An 18009-nucleotide genomic window follows, 5' to 3' on the forward strand; every position below is an offset into this window, starting at 1 on the left:
GACCTGTATTTTTTTTACCCCCTTCTGGCTCTGCCTCGCTGGTTCTCCCCAGCACTGGCTCTCTGGGGGACAAGGAAGGTTGGGGACCCTCCTACTCACTCTCCACACCCCAGACTATCAGACCCGGGTTCCGCTGGCCGAGCTCGCCGGCCCTCCCCGCCCGGGAAGGAACTGGCCTTTCCACGAACCGCCCCAGGCCTCCCGGCCCCCAGCTCGTCAGTCCAGGTCGCCGGCCCTGTCACCGTGGCCGAGCGCAAAGAGCTCGCGTCGCCGTTTTGGAAAAGCGACGCAGCTCCCTCCGGACGCAGTGTGTGCGCTCCGGGTCCCGGCCAGGACCGCGCCGAGCGCCTAGGACTTTGACGGGTTAGAGCAGGCGACGCCGAGAGCAAGGCCGCCTCGGGCCATCCCCAGCCCTGCCCCAGCACCGGCTCCAGAGGCCGAGCCCCGCGGCCCAGCGCCGCGCCGGGAGAGAAGCAGCTGTTCCGAACAGCTGGGGGGCGGCGGCGCCGGGCACCCCAGGTGCGGCCGCGGCCAATCGCAGGCGTCCGGCCCGCCCCCTCCCCAGCCGGGCGCCGACCCCCGGCCCGCGGGGGAAGGGAGCAGAGAGGTGGAGAGTCGTCCTAGCCACTTGTCTTCCAGCTTCCGCGGCGGGAGGGACAGAACCGGAGCCCCAGCGGCGCGGAGTCCCCCACCCCCGGCCCCGCCGCCGCGCCCCCCGCCCGCCCACCTCCGCGCCCGGACGCGCTCACCGCCGACCCTACCCACGCCCCACCCAAGACACCTACCTAATTTCCAAGAAAGAAAAAAAAAAAATCTACCTCTAAACGCGCCCGCTTCTTCGCTCCAGGACCACCCTCTCTTTTCATTTTTGGCCTCCCAGCCGGGTGAGTGGAAACCGCTTGCACATTCTATAGAGCAGGATCCTAACCCAGACGATCCGGAGAATTTGTACCGTGACCGGCAGGGGGGGCGGGAGGAGAGAGAGAAGTCAAGTCTCCGGGGCTGCTGGCGACTTCGGAAGCCGCGCGCCCCGCGCCCTCGGCCGCCCCCGGCCGCTCGCCCCCGCCGCGCCGCCGCCCTCGCCCCCGCGCTCGCCCTTGGCCCCCGGCGGCCGCGAAAGGGTGCGGGAGACGCGGAGCCGGAGGAGGAGGCGCAGCCGCTGCCCGAGCCGCAGCCGCAGCCGCAGCCGGAGCCCGAGCCGCGGAGCGGGCGCGAAGATGCACACGACCCAGAAGGACACGACGTACACCAAGATCTTCGTCGGGGGGCTGCCCTACCACACCACCGACGCCAGCCTGCGCAAGTACTTCGAGGTCTTCGGCGAGATCGAGGAGGCGGTGGTCATCACCGACCGGCAGACGGGCAAGTCTCGGGGCTACGGATTTGTAAGTTGCGCGGCTGGGGGCTGGGGTGGGGTTGGGGAGGGAGAGATGGGGGCGACAAAGGGCGGCGGGGAAACCGAGGACTGCGGGGGGCGGGGAGGCTCGGGGCGGCGCAGGGCCTCGGGGGTCGGGGTTTGCAGTGGGGGGCTCGGCGTGACAATGTGAGGAACCCCGCGGACGGGGGCGGCGCTGCCCCTTTGCTCCCGGCTGAACTGAAAGTTTGCGCGCGGCGGAGCTGGGGAAGGGAGGGCCGGCTGCTCGCTCGCGGGGTTTCGAGGGGACCCAGCGCCCTGCGGTGTCGGGGGGACAGGCGGAGCGGGGGTGGAAGGAGAGCACTAACCACTGCTGGATTTGCGGGGTGCGCAGGGCTGGGAGGGAGGGGCCGCAGCCCCTCGGAATCGCACTCCGGGGTGGGAGGCCGGTGGTTAAGCGCGCTGTTGCTTTGTAAAAATGCGTGTTGTCTTCAGGCGTTCTGGCTGGGGCGGGGAGGGGACACCCCAGGAGGTCTAGGGCTCTACTCCTTATGCCATCCCCCCACTTTTTTTTTTTTAATTGCAAAGATGGATTCTTTAAAAAGATGATCCTCTGGCTCTTTGCTGAACTGAAAGAGAGCATATTAAGCCTCCTGGGGATTTAAGCGTGCAAATTCAGCTGCCGGAGAGCCGGGAGCTCCAGAGTAGGACAATAGCTATTGTCGTTAGGGAGTGCTTGCTGGTGGTTGGGAGCACGGGGCGGATGTGAGGCTGGACTTTCTTTAAAGCAAACAGTGCCTCTTAGGCTGGGTAGGGATCTGGGGGGTGGGAGGCGGTCGGGGGCGGGAGGATCTAGAGTTCCAAGACGGAATTCAGGCTTCCGACTCCCTGCTAGGCCCTACTAGCGCCCTGAAGACTTTTGAAGTATGGGGAGGGGGTTGTTTCTTTCTTCCTCTCTGTTTTTTTTTTTTTCTTTTTTTTTTTGATGGGGGATCCAGGAGTAAGTTCCAGAAAAAAAAAAAAAAAAGAAAGAAAGAAAGAAAGAAAGAAGGAAAGAAAGGAAAGAGGAAAAGTTTAAGAACCCTCTTAGTTTTTTCATGAATGACTTCTCCAGGGTGATTCTTGGTTTCCTTAGGGGGGTTGACTTAGAGCTTTGTACGTATGTCTGTGTGTGTGTGTATGTTGCTAAGGTCACCATGGCTGACCGAGCTGCTGCTGAGAGAGCCTGCAAGGACCCGAACCCCATCATTGATGGCAGGAAAGCCAATGTGAATCTGGCATACTTGGGCGCAAAACCAAGGATCATGCAACCAGGTGAGAAAGGTTTCTCCTACCCACCCCCCCCCAATTTGAGACCCCTCCCCCACACCCCAGCTTCTGAATGGAAGAAATCCCTGATTCAGAAGACACTGTAGATGTTTAGTAAAGTTGAACCAGGCTGGTTATTCTAACCAAGACATTAAATGAGCATTGTCACCGGCTCTTGCAGGACTTGAAATGTACCTATGTGCAAAAGTAGATCTTGGGGGTCTGGACAGTTTGTACCCACCCAGACTTAGGCTTGACTCATCTGTTCCAGGTATGACATACAGTCACAGTCTACTCTTTTATTGTCCAGTTTTTAGCCACTTGTAGATCATTCACATGTGGATTATGTGGGCTACATGTGTCACCTCCCACTGGTTATACTTCCCTACATACTGTTGTCTCTCCTTCTACCACCATGGCCCTGTCCTCAGAGCGGCAATCCAACTTCAACTCTGACCAGCAGAAGCCTGGGGGTAGGGGGTAGGGGGTAGGGGATGGCGTCTGGATGGTAAAGCTTTAATATTAAATCACAGACTACTTAGTAAAGAAAATGGGGGAGATTTCAGGTATGCCTGGGTCCTCCTGTAACACATAACAGATGTAGAGATGGGAAATGTTTTACTCCAAAGTGGTCAAAAGGGAAGCAGGCTTTTATCTATGTGAAAATTTGACCTTTTGGATTATTTACGATGCTGCCCTTGCCATTAGCACAAATAATTAAGAGTTGACTGTTGAGCAAATGGGAATCTTTTTCTTGAGTGAGCAACTTGGTTTTGTTAAGTTATTGCCCTCTTCACTCAAGTGTGGCCATCTGAAATTTTGGGAAGAGGTTGACGCTTCCATCCTAGTAAAATGGATTTACGAGGGAACTAGATTGTCAAGAGAGTGAGCGTATGTGCCCACATCCGTGAACATTAAAACACTCGTGTTAAAAAAAAAAACACACACACACACAACAACTTGTGTTTGTGTGTGTGCTATCCCGAAAAGGAGACTTTGTTTTTGCGAACTTTTTAATACCATAATCTGTAAAACCCATAATCTTCCCAAGCACTGTCCAGCATGTTCTGAATTACAAAAACTTTTTACAGATCGTGATTCAGAACTGCAGGAATATTTGTGACATGTAACTTCATTACCAGGTCCTGTTGTTTCTGGTTTCATTCCATGAGAATTTTTCCCCTGGTCTAATTTTCTAAGGTCTTCTTGTGGGACTGTCAAACTTTGCAGATAATTTTTCGTATCCACCTGTAGCTTATTAAAATTTTTACTTGGGCCCATGATAACATTAGTAAAAATAACTTTTAAATATATATATTTAGTTAGTTAGTTATAATATGCATTTATAAATGATAACATGAGTAAAAAGAACTTTTAAATATATATATTTGTTTGTGATAATATACAATATTTTTATATATAATGTTTATAAGGCCTCAAAAGAATGGTGATCTTCTCTAAGGGAAAGTTGTGATTTCATTTTATATGTAGGAGTAATGCATGCCTAACCATGCACAAATAGAGAATGTGGTATGTTTTATTGCTAGGTTTTGCCTTCGGTGTTCAACAGCTTCATCCAGCCCTCATACAAAGACCTTTTGGGTAAGTCAACTCATCAGGCCCTCCTAAGTATCCATAGGTATCATCTGTTAACCTGCCTGTTACATGCAGACAAGATCATCATGTCACAGAACGTTCCTTGTGATACATATTTATAAACGTCTGTACCTTTTTGATGCTGATAATATAAATATTTTTAGATGAGTCAAGTTACTGACCAAGTTTGCAGCCTCCAAACCAGACAAATTTTGAGCTTATGATTAACAAAACAAAACAAAACAAAACTACCAGGTATGACTTGTGTACGAGACGATTGTGTCCCAGCACCGTGATTACTGTTCAACTTGACTCAATGTTATTTATCTCTTTCTAACCTGACAGGGCTCGTATACAGTTAAGCTAACTGATCAGAAGGATACGATGATAAGAGGTGGAATAGTTCTGTTTGGAATTAAACTCTGTAACCAGTAGACTCAGACACACAAGCTCAGATGGTGATTAACGATGCATGGATGTTGGTGTTGTTGTTTTATTTTTCACAATAGTCAATAGACCTCCGTGTGCTTTATTTTTATTTATTACAGTAATGAAGTGGTGTTGATAGCTAAACTGTGTGCTTCTTACTTAATTGAAAAGAGCTGTAGTGAAAGTGTTTTCTTTTCCTCGGGGAAGGGGCTCTTTGTGTTTTGATGTTGGTGGTGGTGTTGAGGAGTGTTGACTTTTGACTTTGCCATGGGAAGCAAAGGGCCTTTTTTTTTTTTTTCTTGCTTTTAAGCTGTAGCCTGTGACTTCCACTTAACCATATTTTTGTAGTGAGTGCTAAATGGTGTGATTTCCCTCTGTGAGAATACAGATTTCACTGCTTGCATGTCCTAAGTTTCTGTTTTACTGGGGAGTTTTCTGGGAATGGGGTTCTTTCTTTGGCAATGTGTGTCCACTTCTAGGCCTTCTCATTTAAAGATTCAACAAACACTCATCAGATTTCACCGACACTAGCCAATGTTTGGAGTCGAGTGGCACTAACTTCCACCTTTCAGACCTAACTCGGGTGAAAAGGCTGCTCATCTTTTTGTTGCCTTTGGGCTCTGTGATACCAGCTTTCCTCCTCTGAATGCCCTTTTTTCCCTTCTGTTTGGACACCGAAAGTGGGCGATCCCTACCACCTAAATTTACTCTGACCCCTTAGAGTCTGTTTGAGCTGCATTCTACCTGAATGACACTGCTGGAACTCCAGTTTTGGAGATTTCAGCTCCTTTTTTAAATATTCTAATTGTTCGAGAAGTGTCTTATCCTCAGGTATATTTTCTTCTCTAGCTTAGCACCTAAACATCTGTGTAACCTGAGAAAGTCAGATTCTAGATAGACAGACAGACAGATATCCGCCTGATGTGTCTCCAAGGATAGAGTAATAATCATTTGACTTGGAAGGGTCAAGTTGTTTTCCATGAATACCTTCTTTTTTTTTTTTTTAAGATTTTATTTAGTTATTTGACACAGAGAGAGAGATCACAAGTAGGCAGAGAGGCAGACGGAGAGAGAGAGGGAAGCAGGCTCCCTGCCGAGCAGAGAGCCCGATGTGGGGCTCAATCCCAGGACCCTGAGATCGTGACCTGAGCCGGAGGCAGAGGCTCAACCCACTGAGCCACCCAGGCACCCCCATGGATACCTTCTTAAAACCCTCCCTTTAACATAGGGATTCCTCACCTTACCGCCAACTCTTACTTTTTTAAACCGTGGAAGAGTATTCTGTCCAATATGATTAGAAAGGACCTTCATATCTCCATAGCTATCTATCAGTGCCCTATCCCAAACATCCTGGGTACTGACAACAAATGGTGGGTTGATGGGTCCAGCTACGTCTGTGGGTCCTCTCCTTGTTGGTCTAGACTACGTATAAGGTGGGATTGGGGAGGAGAACATACATCCTAACAAGAGGTGATGAACTTAGTCGTGATCTCACAATAATAATCTTGAAACAGTTACATAGCTAAATCGATCAACAGGTATTAGCATGTGTTTATGTTTTGCTGTGCTGAGTAGATGATACAAAATAAGGAGACTGCAAAACTAACACAAACCAATCACGAATGATTAATTGCTAAGATACTTGGTATTTAGGACAAAAAGAATTCAGAATAGCAAGAAAACAGGTGAATTGGAAAGGTTGGACAAGGCTTCAGAGGACTTGAACTAGTCTTGGACCAGTGGGTATGTCCTGGACAGGTAAGGAGGAGGATGGGACATGCCTGAGGGCTAAGGGGTGAGTTGAGCATAAGCAAAGGCAGAGAAGAGGAAAGATTTAGTGCATGGAGAAACTGGACTCTTTATGGAGGGTATGGAGAGCTTGATGTAGAAATTTGGACTGGCTGTTGTAGTCTGCATCGATCCTTGAGAAAGAAAGTATCACAAGGAAAATAAGAATGACTAGAATAAAATGTCCTATGGAAATTTTAAATCAAGAATGCTTTGATAGTAACTTTTTGATTGTTCATCCCTGCTAATATTAAGCTGTCTTTATAAAGGATGGTGATTATTACTGTTTGCCTAAATTGTTTCAACTTGAGATTCTTATTAGAAATAGATAGCATTCCAGGTGGACCAAGTGAGCCTTCTCTTTTCTTTTTTTAAGGGGTTTTTTAACACTGCTCTAATTCCCAGAGTCTGTACCTAACAGATCACACCTGGTCATCCTCAATTCTGTTGGAATGCCACACATTCTTATTTTAGGCCTGGAAAGAAGCTTGAGAACTTTTAATCTTACTTGATTGGTTTGAAATTGTAGTAACTGAACTAATTTTTTTTTTTAATGTCGTCCTTCATTGGCCCCCAGATGACTCTGGGCTTTTCAAGAGAAAATCTTGGCTTGAAGGAATTTCTGATGTAACACAGTGGGCAGGCGTATAGATACTGGTGCATTTGCTAAGCAATGTCTTAGAAATACTTTGCTTGCAAGAAGCATTTTCTCATTGAAACCTTAGAGAGGAAAGACTATGCATCTGTGAGTAGAAAATTCGAGGCTGGTTTAGATCAGGTTGAAATACCCTTAAATGTTTATTCAGTATACCTTTAAGTGGTCAGGGTTTCTGGGGGGGGAGGGGTTTGAAGATTTTATTTATTTATTTGAGACAGAGAGAGCGAGCGAGGGGTAGGGAGGGGCAGAATGGGAGGGAGAAGCAGACTCCTGGCTGAGTGTGGAACCCAAAGCGGGGCTCGATCCCAGGACGTGTAAATCACGACCTGAGCTAAAGGCAGAAGCCTAACTGACTGAGCCACCCAGTTGCCCCTTAAGTGCTCAGTTTTATGCTAGTTGTGTTAACACTGTACTAGATACTCTACTATTCACTAAGGGGGCAGGAGGGGCAGTAACACTGAGTGAACCTCTCCTACAGACACTGTACTAGTAAGAGATTTACGTAAATCATGTAGTTCTCACAATATGTGTTTCACTTAGGCTGTTCATGTCAGCCTGTGAATGTCATTTCCAGGGGTGACAAAACAGATACAGAGAGGTTAATTAACTTGCCACAGGGCTAGTAAGGAATAGAGTTTAGTTCTAGGTTCAGAATCATGGTTTCCCTGACCTCAAAAGCCGTGTTCTTTTCTCTGTTAAGTTATAGCCAGAAAGACACAATTCCGTTCTCCCCTGTTATCTAGTAAGGAAACTGAGAAGCCCCCAGAAAGGTTGTGGCTTCAGACAGGGAGGAGAGACATCAGGTTCGTGGGACCCAAGAAGTCTTCATGAAAGAGGTAGAAGCTGACCTAGATTTTTAAAGGATGGTGGAAGATAAGGTTCTTTTGCATTGAGTGCCTACTTTATTCATCATTGTAGGCTCTGTGCATAGATAATGTTATTTAATGCACAGCAATTCAGGGTTGGAAATACTAGATTCATGTCACATATGAGAAATGTGAAACCAGAATGTGATCCAAACTCCCGAAGGCTCTGTACATAGTGAGTGCTAGAGCTGGGTGGATAGGATTTGGATTTTAACAAGTATAGATGGAACGAGGATTGGCTTCCCTGGCAGAGGGACGGCATGAGCAAACATGTGAGGATCTGGAAACGTGTGGCTTGTCCAGGGAGCGTGGAGGAGTCCAGCTGACCTGGGTTCGAGGAAAGGGGAAAAGGTGCTGGAAGGAATGTTTTGGAGCCAGAAGCATTAAAGGCCTAGTATGCCAGAGGGGCCACAGGTTACTAGAACAGGCGAATAAAATGAAGACTTTGCCAGCAGTCTGGTGATAGACTGGAAGAGGAAACCAGTTAGGGTGTCAAAAGTCGCAAAGAGACGTCAGAAAAAAAGAAAAGGAAAAATGTAGTCCGTGTTCTTCGACAGTTGCCCAAGGTATCTGCCTTGTTCCTGTGCTTTTGTAACCTCGAGGTATGCCCACTGTGTGATTGAGGGAGGGGACCCTGGTAGGTATCTCATGGGGGGACAGATTCCCAGATTGCCTTCAGGGGCTCCTTAAACTAGTCAGAGACCTCCTAATGCAAGAATGGCTTCTGAGGCACCACCCTAGCCTTTGGTCCTTTCCTGCTTTCCTGCCCAAACGGAGGTGTGTTAGGCTGTCCAGGGTTTTCTGGACTCTTCCTTTCCCCCAGCCTCTAATGCTGCTGGGGTTTCACGTGCCTTCCAAACGTATTCCTAACCCTTGCCAGACTTCATGTAGGGTCTGATATGCCAGGGAACTCTGCACTCTTATTGGTTGGCATTATCAAATGAAAACTATTAATGTAAAATCAGTGCAGAGACAAGAGCCCTATAAGCAGCCCTCCCTATCGTCTAGTGCATTCCACACACACACAGACTTCATCCTGCCTTTTTGTAGGCTACACTTATTTTCAGTTACCAGCCTTCATTCAAAGATAACAAACCTGGTAACCATCCTGTGGTCCTTAGAACTTTGGGAGTACAGGGGTTAATGTTTCCGTATCAGGGAGATTCATACTGGCTGGACTTCGCAACTGATAGATGTTTTACTTTGGCCTTATAAAGACATTTTACCCGCTGGAAACCCTTGTCGCATGACAGGATCAAAAATAGCCCGGCTGCAGCCCCTGCTGTCCATCACCACGTGTAAACTGCCTTGAGTGGAGGCTCTCTTGCCGCGTCTGCACATTGCGGACCCGGCGGCCTCCGGGGACCGGGTTTCATAAAGCCACACCTGTCGCTGTGAGTGAGTCAGTCACCTGACCTAGAGAAAAGTCGAGTGTGTGTATGACCGTGCGTCTGGTTTCTGACAAGCAGCTAAGAACATCTCTAAGTGTCCTCAGAAACACTTGATGACGTCTTTTCTCCTGGCACTGGGAAAGATCTACAAGTCTAGTAAAATTGAGTGTATTTTTATCATTGGGGTCAAAGTTCACCACCCTCTGTGATAAATTCATCTTTTCCATGGGTGTTGGTTAATAAGGACTTTCTGTGAAACTCTGAAAAGGCAAAGCAAAAATCTTGTGTTTTCAGAAATCTAAATGTGAAGTTTTCGGTCTTGAGTTCTTTAAAATAAGGATCGTTACTTGTTGCTTTTACTTCCTGTTAAGCTGGCTTTGCCAACAACCAGATGGCATTAGAGTGTCATATATTTAGAAATATAGGGGGTTCTGATGGAGATTGCTTTAAAGAAAGATGAAAATAAATCAGATACTCATGGTAGCATTTAAAAGGGGCAGTAATGAATCGCAAGAGTGAGAATTGAAATGCATGTTTTTTTTAAATACCTCTTGTGATTTTTTTTAACAAAATTAACTTTTAAGTAAGGTCACTGGAATGTGTCTTGTATGTGATCTCTGAATGTATCATTTGTAAAGGTACTTGATGTTGTTTCTTAACTTTTACAGGATAATGCATAATACAATTGATATGTATTAAAAATCTATGAGCAGGGCAGATTTAAAACAAACATGCTGATCTACTTGTTGATTAGGAGGATGTAACAAGAGTTAGTATTTGTGCAAAAAAAAATGTTTCCTTACTCATTTTGTTATGTAAACCTTTTAAGTTTATATGAATTTTAGAGCTATTCCTATTCCTACCTTTTCCCTCAACCTCATCATTTCCCCAAAACCCCTTCTGTCTGTCTTGCATAGAGATAAACAAGCTGGCTGACCTTCAGGTGCCTGATAGTCAAACAGGTTTGGTTGACCCTTGTGTCCTTACGAATTTTATGGAGACAAAGAAAGAAAGAAAGGCAAAAAGCGTGCTGCACATCTCTTTGGGAATCACTGCCATGAATGTTAATAGCATTTCTGTAGCTTCCCACAACAGCCTCTTGTGATAGAGTGAGCTGCACTACAGTTCGTTTGAGAAGTGTGATTCTGCTGTGTTTACCACACTTGTGAACTTTTAAACTCCTTTTTTTTTATTTTGTCGCCTGCTTCTTTTATCATCATTATTTTTAATAAGGGTGACTGAGGTTGCAGAGAGATTAATGTGTGCTGAGTCTGCCAAGCAATTTCAAGTAGGGTTGCCATGATAATAAACATACGGATTTTGTGGGAAAATTTATTTCAGTTTTGGGAAATCGGCCAACCCCCTCCCCTCTCCCCCCCACCCCGCCCCTAATTGAATGATCACGGATTACCTTTGGAGTCCTCTCCTATTCTATTCATCGCTGAGAATTTTTTTTTTCCTCTTTGCTGCAGTGTTACGAACTCACTGCAAAATTTTCCAAAAGTCTCAAAAATCAATTAAGCATGTATGCACTACCTCTCCGGTGCGCAGCCCTCCCGAACCTGCGACTGATTTGCCAAACTTCTGCTGAATGATCAGCGTCGGTGCTCTTAACCGATCCTAAATCCGACCTCCAGCAGGGAGGGGCACCCCCCCCCCCCGTCTGTGTTCGCTCAGTTCCTTTCGGGGCGCTCCGCGAGGCCGGCTACCGCCGGAGCACTCGGGCGGACCCCCGGGCGGGGAGATATTGTGGCAACCCTATGCTCGTAATAACCACTAAATTTGAGTCTGTCTGATCTCTGGACGCGCCGCGCTGCGGGCGGGAGGCCGGCGGCGCCTGACCCGCTGTCCCGTTCCTCCGCAGGATCCCCGCCCACTACGTGTACCCGCAGGCGTTCGTGCAGCCCGGCGTGGTCATCCCGCACGTGCAGCCCACGGCCGCCGCCGCCTCCACCACCCCGTACATCGACTACACGGGCGCCGCCTACGCCCAGTACTCGGCGGCCGCCGCCGCCGCTGCCGCCGCCGCCGCCTACGACCAGTACCCGTACGCCGCCTCGCCGGCCGCCGCCGGCTACGTCACCGCGGGGGGCTACGGCTACGCCGTGCAGCAGCCAATCACCGCCGCCGCCCCCGGGACGGCCGCCGCCGCCGCCGCGGCCGCCGCCGCCGCCGCCGCCTTCGGCCAGTACCAGCCGCAGCAGCTGCAGACCGACCGCATGCAGTAGGGCGGCCACGTGACCGGAGCCGGCTCGTTTCCCCTCCCCCTCCCCTCCCCCCTCCTCCCCCCCATTGCCTGGTGTGTCGTAGGTAAGGCGAGTGAACGTCGACCTCACAACTTTCAGGAGGGACAAAAAAAAGAAAAAAAAAAAAAAAAAAAGCAAAGCTATGCTATCGTGAAGCAGAATTCTTTTTTTTTTTTTTATACTCCAGTAGTGTCGTAGATGAGAGAGAGAGGGGAGTGGGCGCCGTTTTGGAAATCGATCCCAAAGAGAGCCTGAGTCGAGGAAAGTGGGAGTAAACAGTGGAACTTCACTTTCAAAACGGGGTTTTTATTTTTTGCTCTTTTTATAGTATCAGGGAAGCAAACTGCCTTTTACAAGTTAGGGGATGCTCTTTGAATCTAGTCGAACCAGGGAATACAGAGCGAGCAATATGTAGCTTGAATTACTTTTAAAAGCAGATTTAAAACACACACACACACACACACACACACAAAATGGTGAAAGCACTGATTGTCATTTTTTTAGCAGTCACTACGGCCTCTAGAACTTTTTCAGGTAAGAAGATCACGTTCTTACTCTCTCAAAAAATGGGCATCGAACAATCAACCTGGGAGCGTGGCAGTGGGTGAAATGGTGGACAGGCACCAAAGCGATTTTCTCATCTCTCCTGCGGATGAGCGGGACTGTAGAGCAAGTGATGTGGAATTAATGGGTGCAGCAGCTGTACAGACAATCAATAACACACACAGTTCTGGAAAGAACACATCACTTGTGCTTGTTTGATGAGCTTGTCACATTCTAATCCCTCTCCCCATCCTGTTTCAATTTTGGGAAACTTGTATCTGCTGGTGTCAGCAGTTCTGATTCTGAACTAGGATCAGGCTTTTACTACAACAGCCTTCTCTTTCTATTGATTGTGTTGACTCGTGGCTTACGATGAAAGGCAGGCAAAGTTTGCAGACTCTAAACCCTTAAGAACTGTCTTAAGGACGTTTATTTCCTCCCCCCCCCTTCCTTTTTAAATAATTTTACACTTTCTAGTATCTATTTCAGAGTCATATTTAAAACTATTTATTAGTGAACACAGTACACGAGACAACAAGGTGACTGAGATTACAATTCTTCAAAGGTTAACGATAATGTGGTTTATACTGTGCCTTAATAGTAATGCTATTTAAGATATTTATTTTTAAGTTTTACTATGCTGCACTCTAAAGAAAGGAACTTTAGATGTGACACTGTAAAATTATGTATTCATCTCATGGCATAAATTATTTAGTAGGTCTAGATGTAGCATATTAAATATTAACCTATCCAACGAAAGATGTTGACTTGGATTTATTTAAATTCATATGTGCACTGTATAAGAGAATACTCTTACATTAACACATTTTAATTTATTTTCGTTTTTAGTTTTTTTTTTTAACGAGAGATACTGCTAGTTTCATGCTTCCTTCTCTAAGTTTTGCTCGTGTAGATCTCATTTATTGGTATTTCATTAGCGTGACACTATTCTTACGTAGTTTGTGCAGTTTTAAAATGCTGCTTTACTTTTTTCTTCTGAAACTGCAATATTTGCAATTTTTATTCTTAAACTAAATTGAATACTATTTTACACTGTATTGGATTTTTATACTTGAACAATTTCATACAAGGGAAGACAGGTTAGCATTTTTATGGACTTTCTCCATTATCACTGGATTTACTTTAAGTATTCCCGTACTAGACAGTGTTATGTAACGTAGACATGACTCTCCTGTGCAAATTATTTATTCATTGTGTATATTGCTTTATAACATTTCAGATCTTCTAATCTATTCACTTGTATTAAATATAATTTTTAAAAACTTCTGTTGCATTGATTGTTTCTAATTTTGTCGTAAGGGTAGGACGATTTCTCCTTTTAACTTGCATTAACAACCATGATTTACATGTAACATTTTGGGTGAGCAGAAAGCTTCCCAGATGCCCTGTTTTTATACCTTTTAAGTAAATTTTATTAACCCAGCATCTTTCTTATATTCAACAAATGATCTAGGTCCTCCTCCAACAGTGAACCCTAAAGGACTATTCATGTCACTGGAAATCGCTTAACTAACGGTCGCCCAGAAGAGTGGGCTGCAGAGGGGGCCAGTCCATCCAGAGCTGGAGTTGGGTAAACTGAGGTTTGGTGTTAGAGTCCACCACTTGCCGGCAATATGAATGGAGTAGGTTGCTTTTTGTTATCCAGCTTTGGGGTGAGGTTTTCACTGATTTCTATAATATTGGGACAGTAATCCTGGTCTCACATGGTTATTTAGATATGAAAGTATATCAACGACTTGGCCCAAAGCCAAATACAGAGTCAGCTCTTGAAATGATCACTGGTAGTACTTGTCATACCCTACAGTAAAAGCTAATCAAAAAGGAAGTCACCTTTTGGAATGTGTTCATTTTTAAATTTTTGTGCACATCGATGTGGCAGTCTCTGATAACGTGGATTAGAACATCAAATTCATTTTGATGACAAAATTCATTTGACTGATTGTCAAATGCATATTGATTGTCTTGAAGTGTATATGTTATGTCAATTATGGAATGGATTGTTAGTTGGTCCCTTGGTCTTAGCATTTACCAAACCTGTGATACAATGTCTTTTATTGAACTCCATTCCTTTGCGAAAAATTAGGAGCAGCAGAAAGTTGTGATAACAGACTCTATCATGCTTTCTTCTTTATGATGACCAGTAGTACCCTATTTAGAGCCATCTTAATCTCAAACGTTAATTATCTCTAATTTTCCAAAGAAAAATAAAGACCAACTTATTCGCAGGCAGGAATATTAGACACCTTCAAGGTACTTTCTTGGGATCTGCAAAATAATTTCTAAGCTACTTAATTCAGTCAGTGCATCAAGGGTTATTTTACTCCAAAAGACACATTCTACCTTTAATTTTTCAGATTTGTGAAAGGTCACTTTTGACCTCAATAAGCCATATATTGATTGCTGAATTCTAGAACAAAACTTTAATATATCAGTGAAGAATAGGTCAGAAGATTCTGGGAAAAGCTTGTCAAAAATAGCCACACTCAGGAAAGCGGAAAACCCACCTACCTACCCTTGGCTGTACCTTTCCTGGGGCTATTTCTGATCTATGCTAACATCAATATTAGCAGTAGGAAAGAGGGCAAGATTTTTACTTTCTAATACTAGGCTATATATCTATAAATAAGTAAGTAAAAGTTCTTAATATCTAATTAAAAGGGGAGTGTAGCCACGGCCTAATGTCCACAGTGGGCAGGCAGGCCCGTCATATTTGAGGAGGTGCAGAAACCAATGGGGTCTGAAAAGCAAAGAGCCAGCTGAGTCCTGGTTCCTCTGCCTACCAGCAGGGTGATCTTGAAGCGGTTCATGCTGGTAAGATGTGAGTCGATAGTGTCCAACACAGTGGTTCTATCTACCTCTCACATTGTTGATTAAACGAATGAATTATACGAGAACATTCTAAAAATTCTGAACTATTAGGCAAATGAAAATTATAGCGAGGGAATATATACAATATTAATTTGGAAGTTGGTCCTTTGTCATTTTCTCATATGGAATGACCCTTCCAGAGGAGGACAAAATCATATCTCATGATGTTCTCTTTATTTGGTCCCAACCAAGTAACAGCTAAAATTGCTGTGCAACAGAAACGGCACAAAAATAACACTGGAAGATGGCAAGATTGCCCAGAGAGGGGAAGGAAGGGGAGGAGAGAAGGTTCTGGAATACATTTCTCTCACAGGGGAGCTATATTTAGCTCCTTCCTCACTCCTGTCAAATATTGTTCTTCTTAATTCCCTCTGAGGCTTGAGAACGTTCATTCAGATGACAACCTGAGGTTTGGAGGGGCAGAGGTGAAGAGGAACCAAAAAATAAATAAATGCATTTTCATGCTTACTTTTGTCCTCTCTTCTCCTTCAAGAATTCTAGGCTGTTTCCATGGAAATTCTAACTTGTTTTTCTTAAGCACTTTGTACAGAAGAGGTTTCATTTGGGGTACTTGTTCCGAGTTGAATATCAGAAGTTCAATAACGGTTTTAGCCAAGTCCTTTAAATTCCAGGCTTTGAAGCCCCAGTCGTAAATCAAATGAGAAAAAAGTCAGGCAAGACGTGTATAAGCACTTTAGAAATTAGATAAGAAAAGTGATACACATTTATAGCTTTGATAACATAAATTAGTTATGTCTTACTGCACAGTATTTGGTCATTCTTGACCCTTGACCAACTTCGAAGGAGAGAAAGTCTATAAAGTCCCCTTTTTTCTAGTCACTCCTTTCCTGCAAGATGGAAGCCATTGCTTTACGTCCACAAGGATAGCACTGAGCTATTAATACCCTGTGAGTTGGAGGGTGTGCTTTCTTTTTCCATTTTGCCACTGTTGGAGGGAATTCTGATTGCAGTAGGGACTGAGTACCAGTCTTGTCTTTTTTCTCATTTAATCGCTCAGATAATGTGTTCTCAAAAGGGCAAATACCTGAATCTGATGTCCCAAATGAATTTGAAATACAAAAATACAGTTTTGCCAAGTAGGAAGTGTGTTTCCGCTCTCTCTTAAAACCGTGTTGCTCTGACAGCCCCAATCAGGTAAGAACTCGTTTGCAAGTCCTCTGACCCCTGCCTCAGATGAGGTGTGAGACATACAGCTGGTGACTTTGGAGAGCCTTGGGGTATGCATTTCCACCCTGCACTGACCTGTGTACGTTTTATCACTGGAGAAAAGAGGGATGTGAAGATGTAGAAGAAAAAATTGAAGAAAAAAGGCACAAAGGTTGAAAGCATCTCTTAACAGCATCCCTGAAAGAGGATGAGATGATGGAGTGCGAGTCACGTGGGATGGACACTTGAGGCGAGGGCTGACCACGAAAGGGGCCACGTGCGGGAGAGAGGGAGAGCTGGCTTGCTGGGTGTCGGGACACTTCATCTGGGGATGGGGACTGGGGGAATCACTTAAAAGACAGTAATAGGGGGCACCTGGGTGGCTCAGTTGGTTACACATCTGACTCTTGATTTTGACTCCTGTCATGATCGCAGGGTCCTGGGATCAAGCCCCAGGTCGGGCTCCGCACTGGGCATGGAGCCTACTTAAGATTCTCTCTCTTTAAAAAAAAAAAAAAAAGATTCTCTCCCTCACTCTTCCTCTGCCCCTTCCCGCCCCCCTTAAACAAAAAAAAAGACAGTGATTGGATATATGGTTTTCTGTTCTCTAGTTAAATAAAAGACATTTAGGACAACAGCTGAGTTTTTGAATTTGGAAAGGTTTAGACATTTAAAACATAGGAGTATATTCTTTGTAGGGGAAAAATTTTAGAAACAGGCGAATGTGGTGCCCCTGGTAAGATTCGATGGAGTGTCGCCATGGACCTTGCATGTCCAGAGACACGGAACATTGGCATTCTTTATCTGTCGTCCCTTCCCGTCTCAGGCCGGGAAGCGAGTCAGAAGAGAAAGGAGGAAGATTAGAGAAAGTGTACTTACCTTGCTCTCCAGTATCCTTTCCTCCAACAGATTAAAACGTCATTTGTGGGGCACCAGGCTGACTCCGTTTGTAGAGCGGGTGACCCTTGATCTCAGGGTCATGAGTTCAAGCCCCATGTTGAGTATAGAGATGACCTGAAAATAAAATTAGAAAAATGTAGAACATCATCTGCGGCTGAGAGTCAGGCTTGCATCGTCAGGATTCACTTGTGCCGTGCTGCTTCTGTCCTGCTACGGGTCCGTGCCTGTCGATGGTGGACCTTTATAGAAATAATGGCAAGTTTGCAAGGGGAAGCGAGGGAACAGGCTTGCAGCACTCACCACATGCCATGTACCAGGTACTTGTACTTAATCCTTGCAGCAATGTGAGGCAGGGGATCGTAGCCCCATTTTTCAGAGGAAGAGAAGAGTGCGAAGGCAAGGAGCAGCAGCCTGCCCAAGGTCACGATGTCCACATAGTGCACAACCGGGGTTTCGAGGTGGGGATGGGGGATGCCGGAACTGCGTCCTGTGTGCTCGCCACCTCACCGTGCTGCTTCCTGACTCGTCCCTTCCCAGCGAACCCTTTGCCTTAACCCTGGGGCTCCTGAGACAGAGCCGCCCACCACTTCCCTGTCCTCCATCCCCTGTTACCTACGAACCAGCAACCACTGAATTGGTGCTGGGGGAGATCCCTGCACACCGGTAAGAATTATTGGAAAACACAGGGACAGCGGGTTCCAGAGGAGGTGAAAAAGCCATCAGGATTGCCCTGAACCCGTTTTGATTCATTCCCAATCACAGCTGAATCCACCCTTTGGACCTTTAGCCTGATATCTAACTGTACTTACTGTACCTGCTTATCATCTGGGCACCATATGAAAGAAAAGTATTCTGATGCCATTTTCCATCCTAT

At 45.8% G+C, this 18009-nt stretch overlaps 1 protein-coding gene across 2 annotated transcripts; it reads left to right on the forward strand.

The window, feature by feature from the left end:
• Positions 1-601: 601 nt before the first annotated feature.
• On the forward strand, positions 602-13460 carry RBM24 (RNA binding motif protein 24). 2 transcript variants are annotated; one of them, XM_080806360.1, is made up of 5 exons: positions 917-1385; positions 2545-2668; positions 2844-2933; positions 4210-4264; positions 11255-13460. In XM_080806360.1, exons 1-5 carry the CDS (start codon positions 1218-1220, stop codon positions 11616-11618), a joined length of 801 nt encoding a protein of 266 aa, XP_080662486.1. In that variant the 5' UTR covers positions 917-1217; the 3' UTR covers positions 11619-13460. The 2 variants fall into 2 exon arrangements, with proteins under 2 accessions (XP_080662487.1, XP_080662486.1); XM_080806361.1 differs by lacking the exon at positions 2844-2933 and having other exon boundaries at positions 602-1385.
• Positions 13461-18009: the final 4549 nt, after the last annotated feature.

The sequence above is a fragment of the Martes martes genome, assembly GCF_963455335.1.
Source record: "Martes martes genome assembly, chromosome: 6".
Taxonomy (NCBI): domain Eukaryota; kingdom Metazoa; phylum Chordata; class Mammalia; order Carnivora; family Mustelidae; genus Martes; species Martes martes.

Coding starts and splice junctions, on each gene's coding strand:
- RBM24 (XM_080806360.1), top strand. CDS start 1,218: ATGCACACGACCCAGAAGGACACGACGTACACCAAGATCTTCGTCGGG. Junction 1,386..2,544: donor AGTCTCGGGGCTACGGATTT/GTAAGTTGCGCG, acceptor TATGTTGCTAAG/GTCACCATGGCTGACCGAGC. Junction 4,265..11,254: donor CTCATACAAAGACCTTTTGG/GTAAGTCAACTC, acceptor GTTCCTCCGCAG/GATCCCCGCCCACTACGTGT.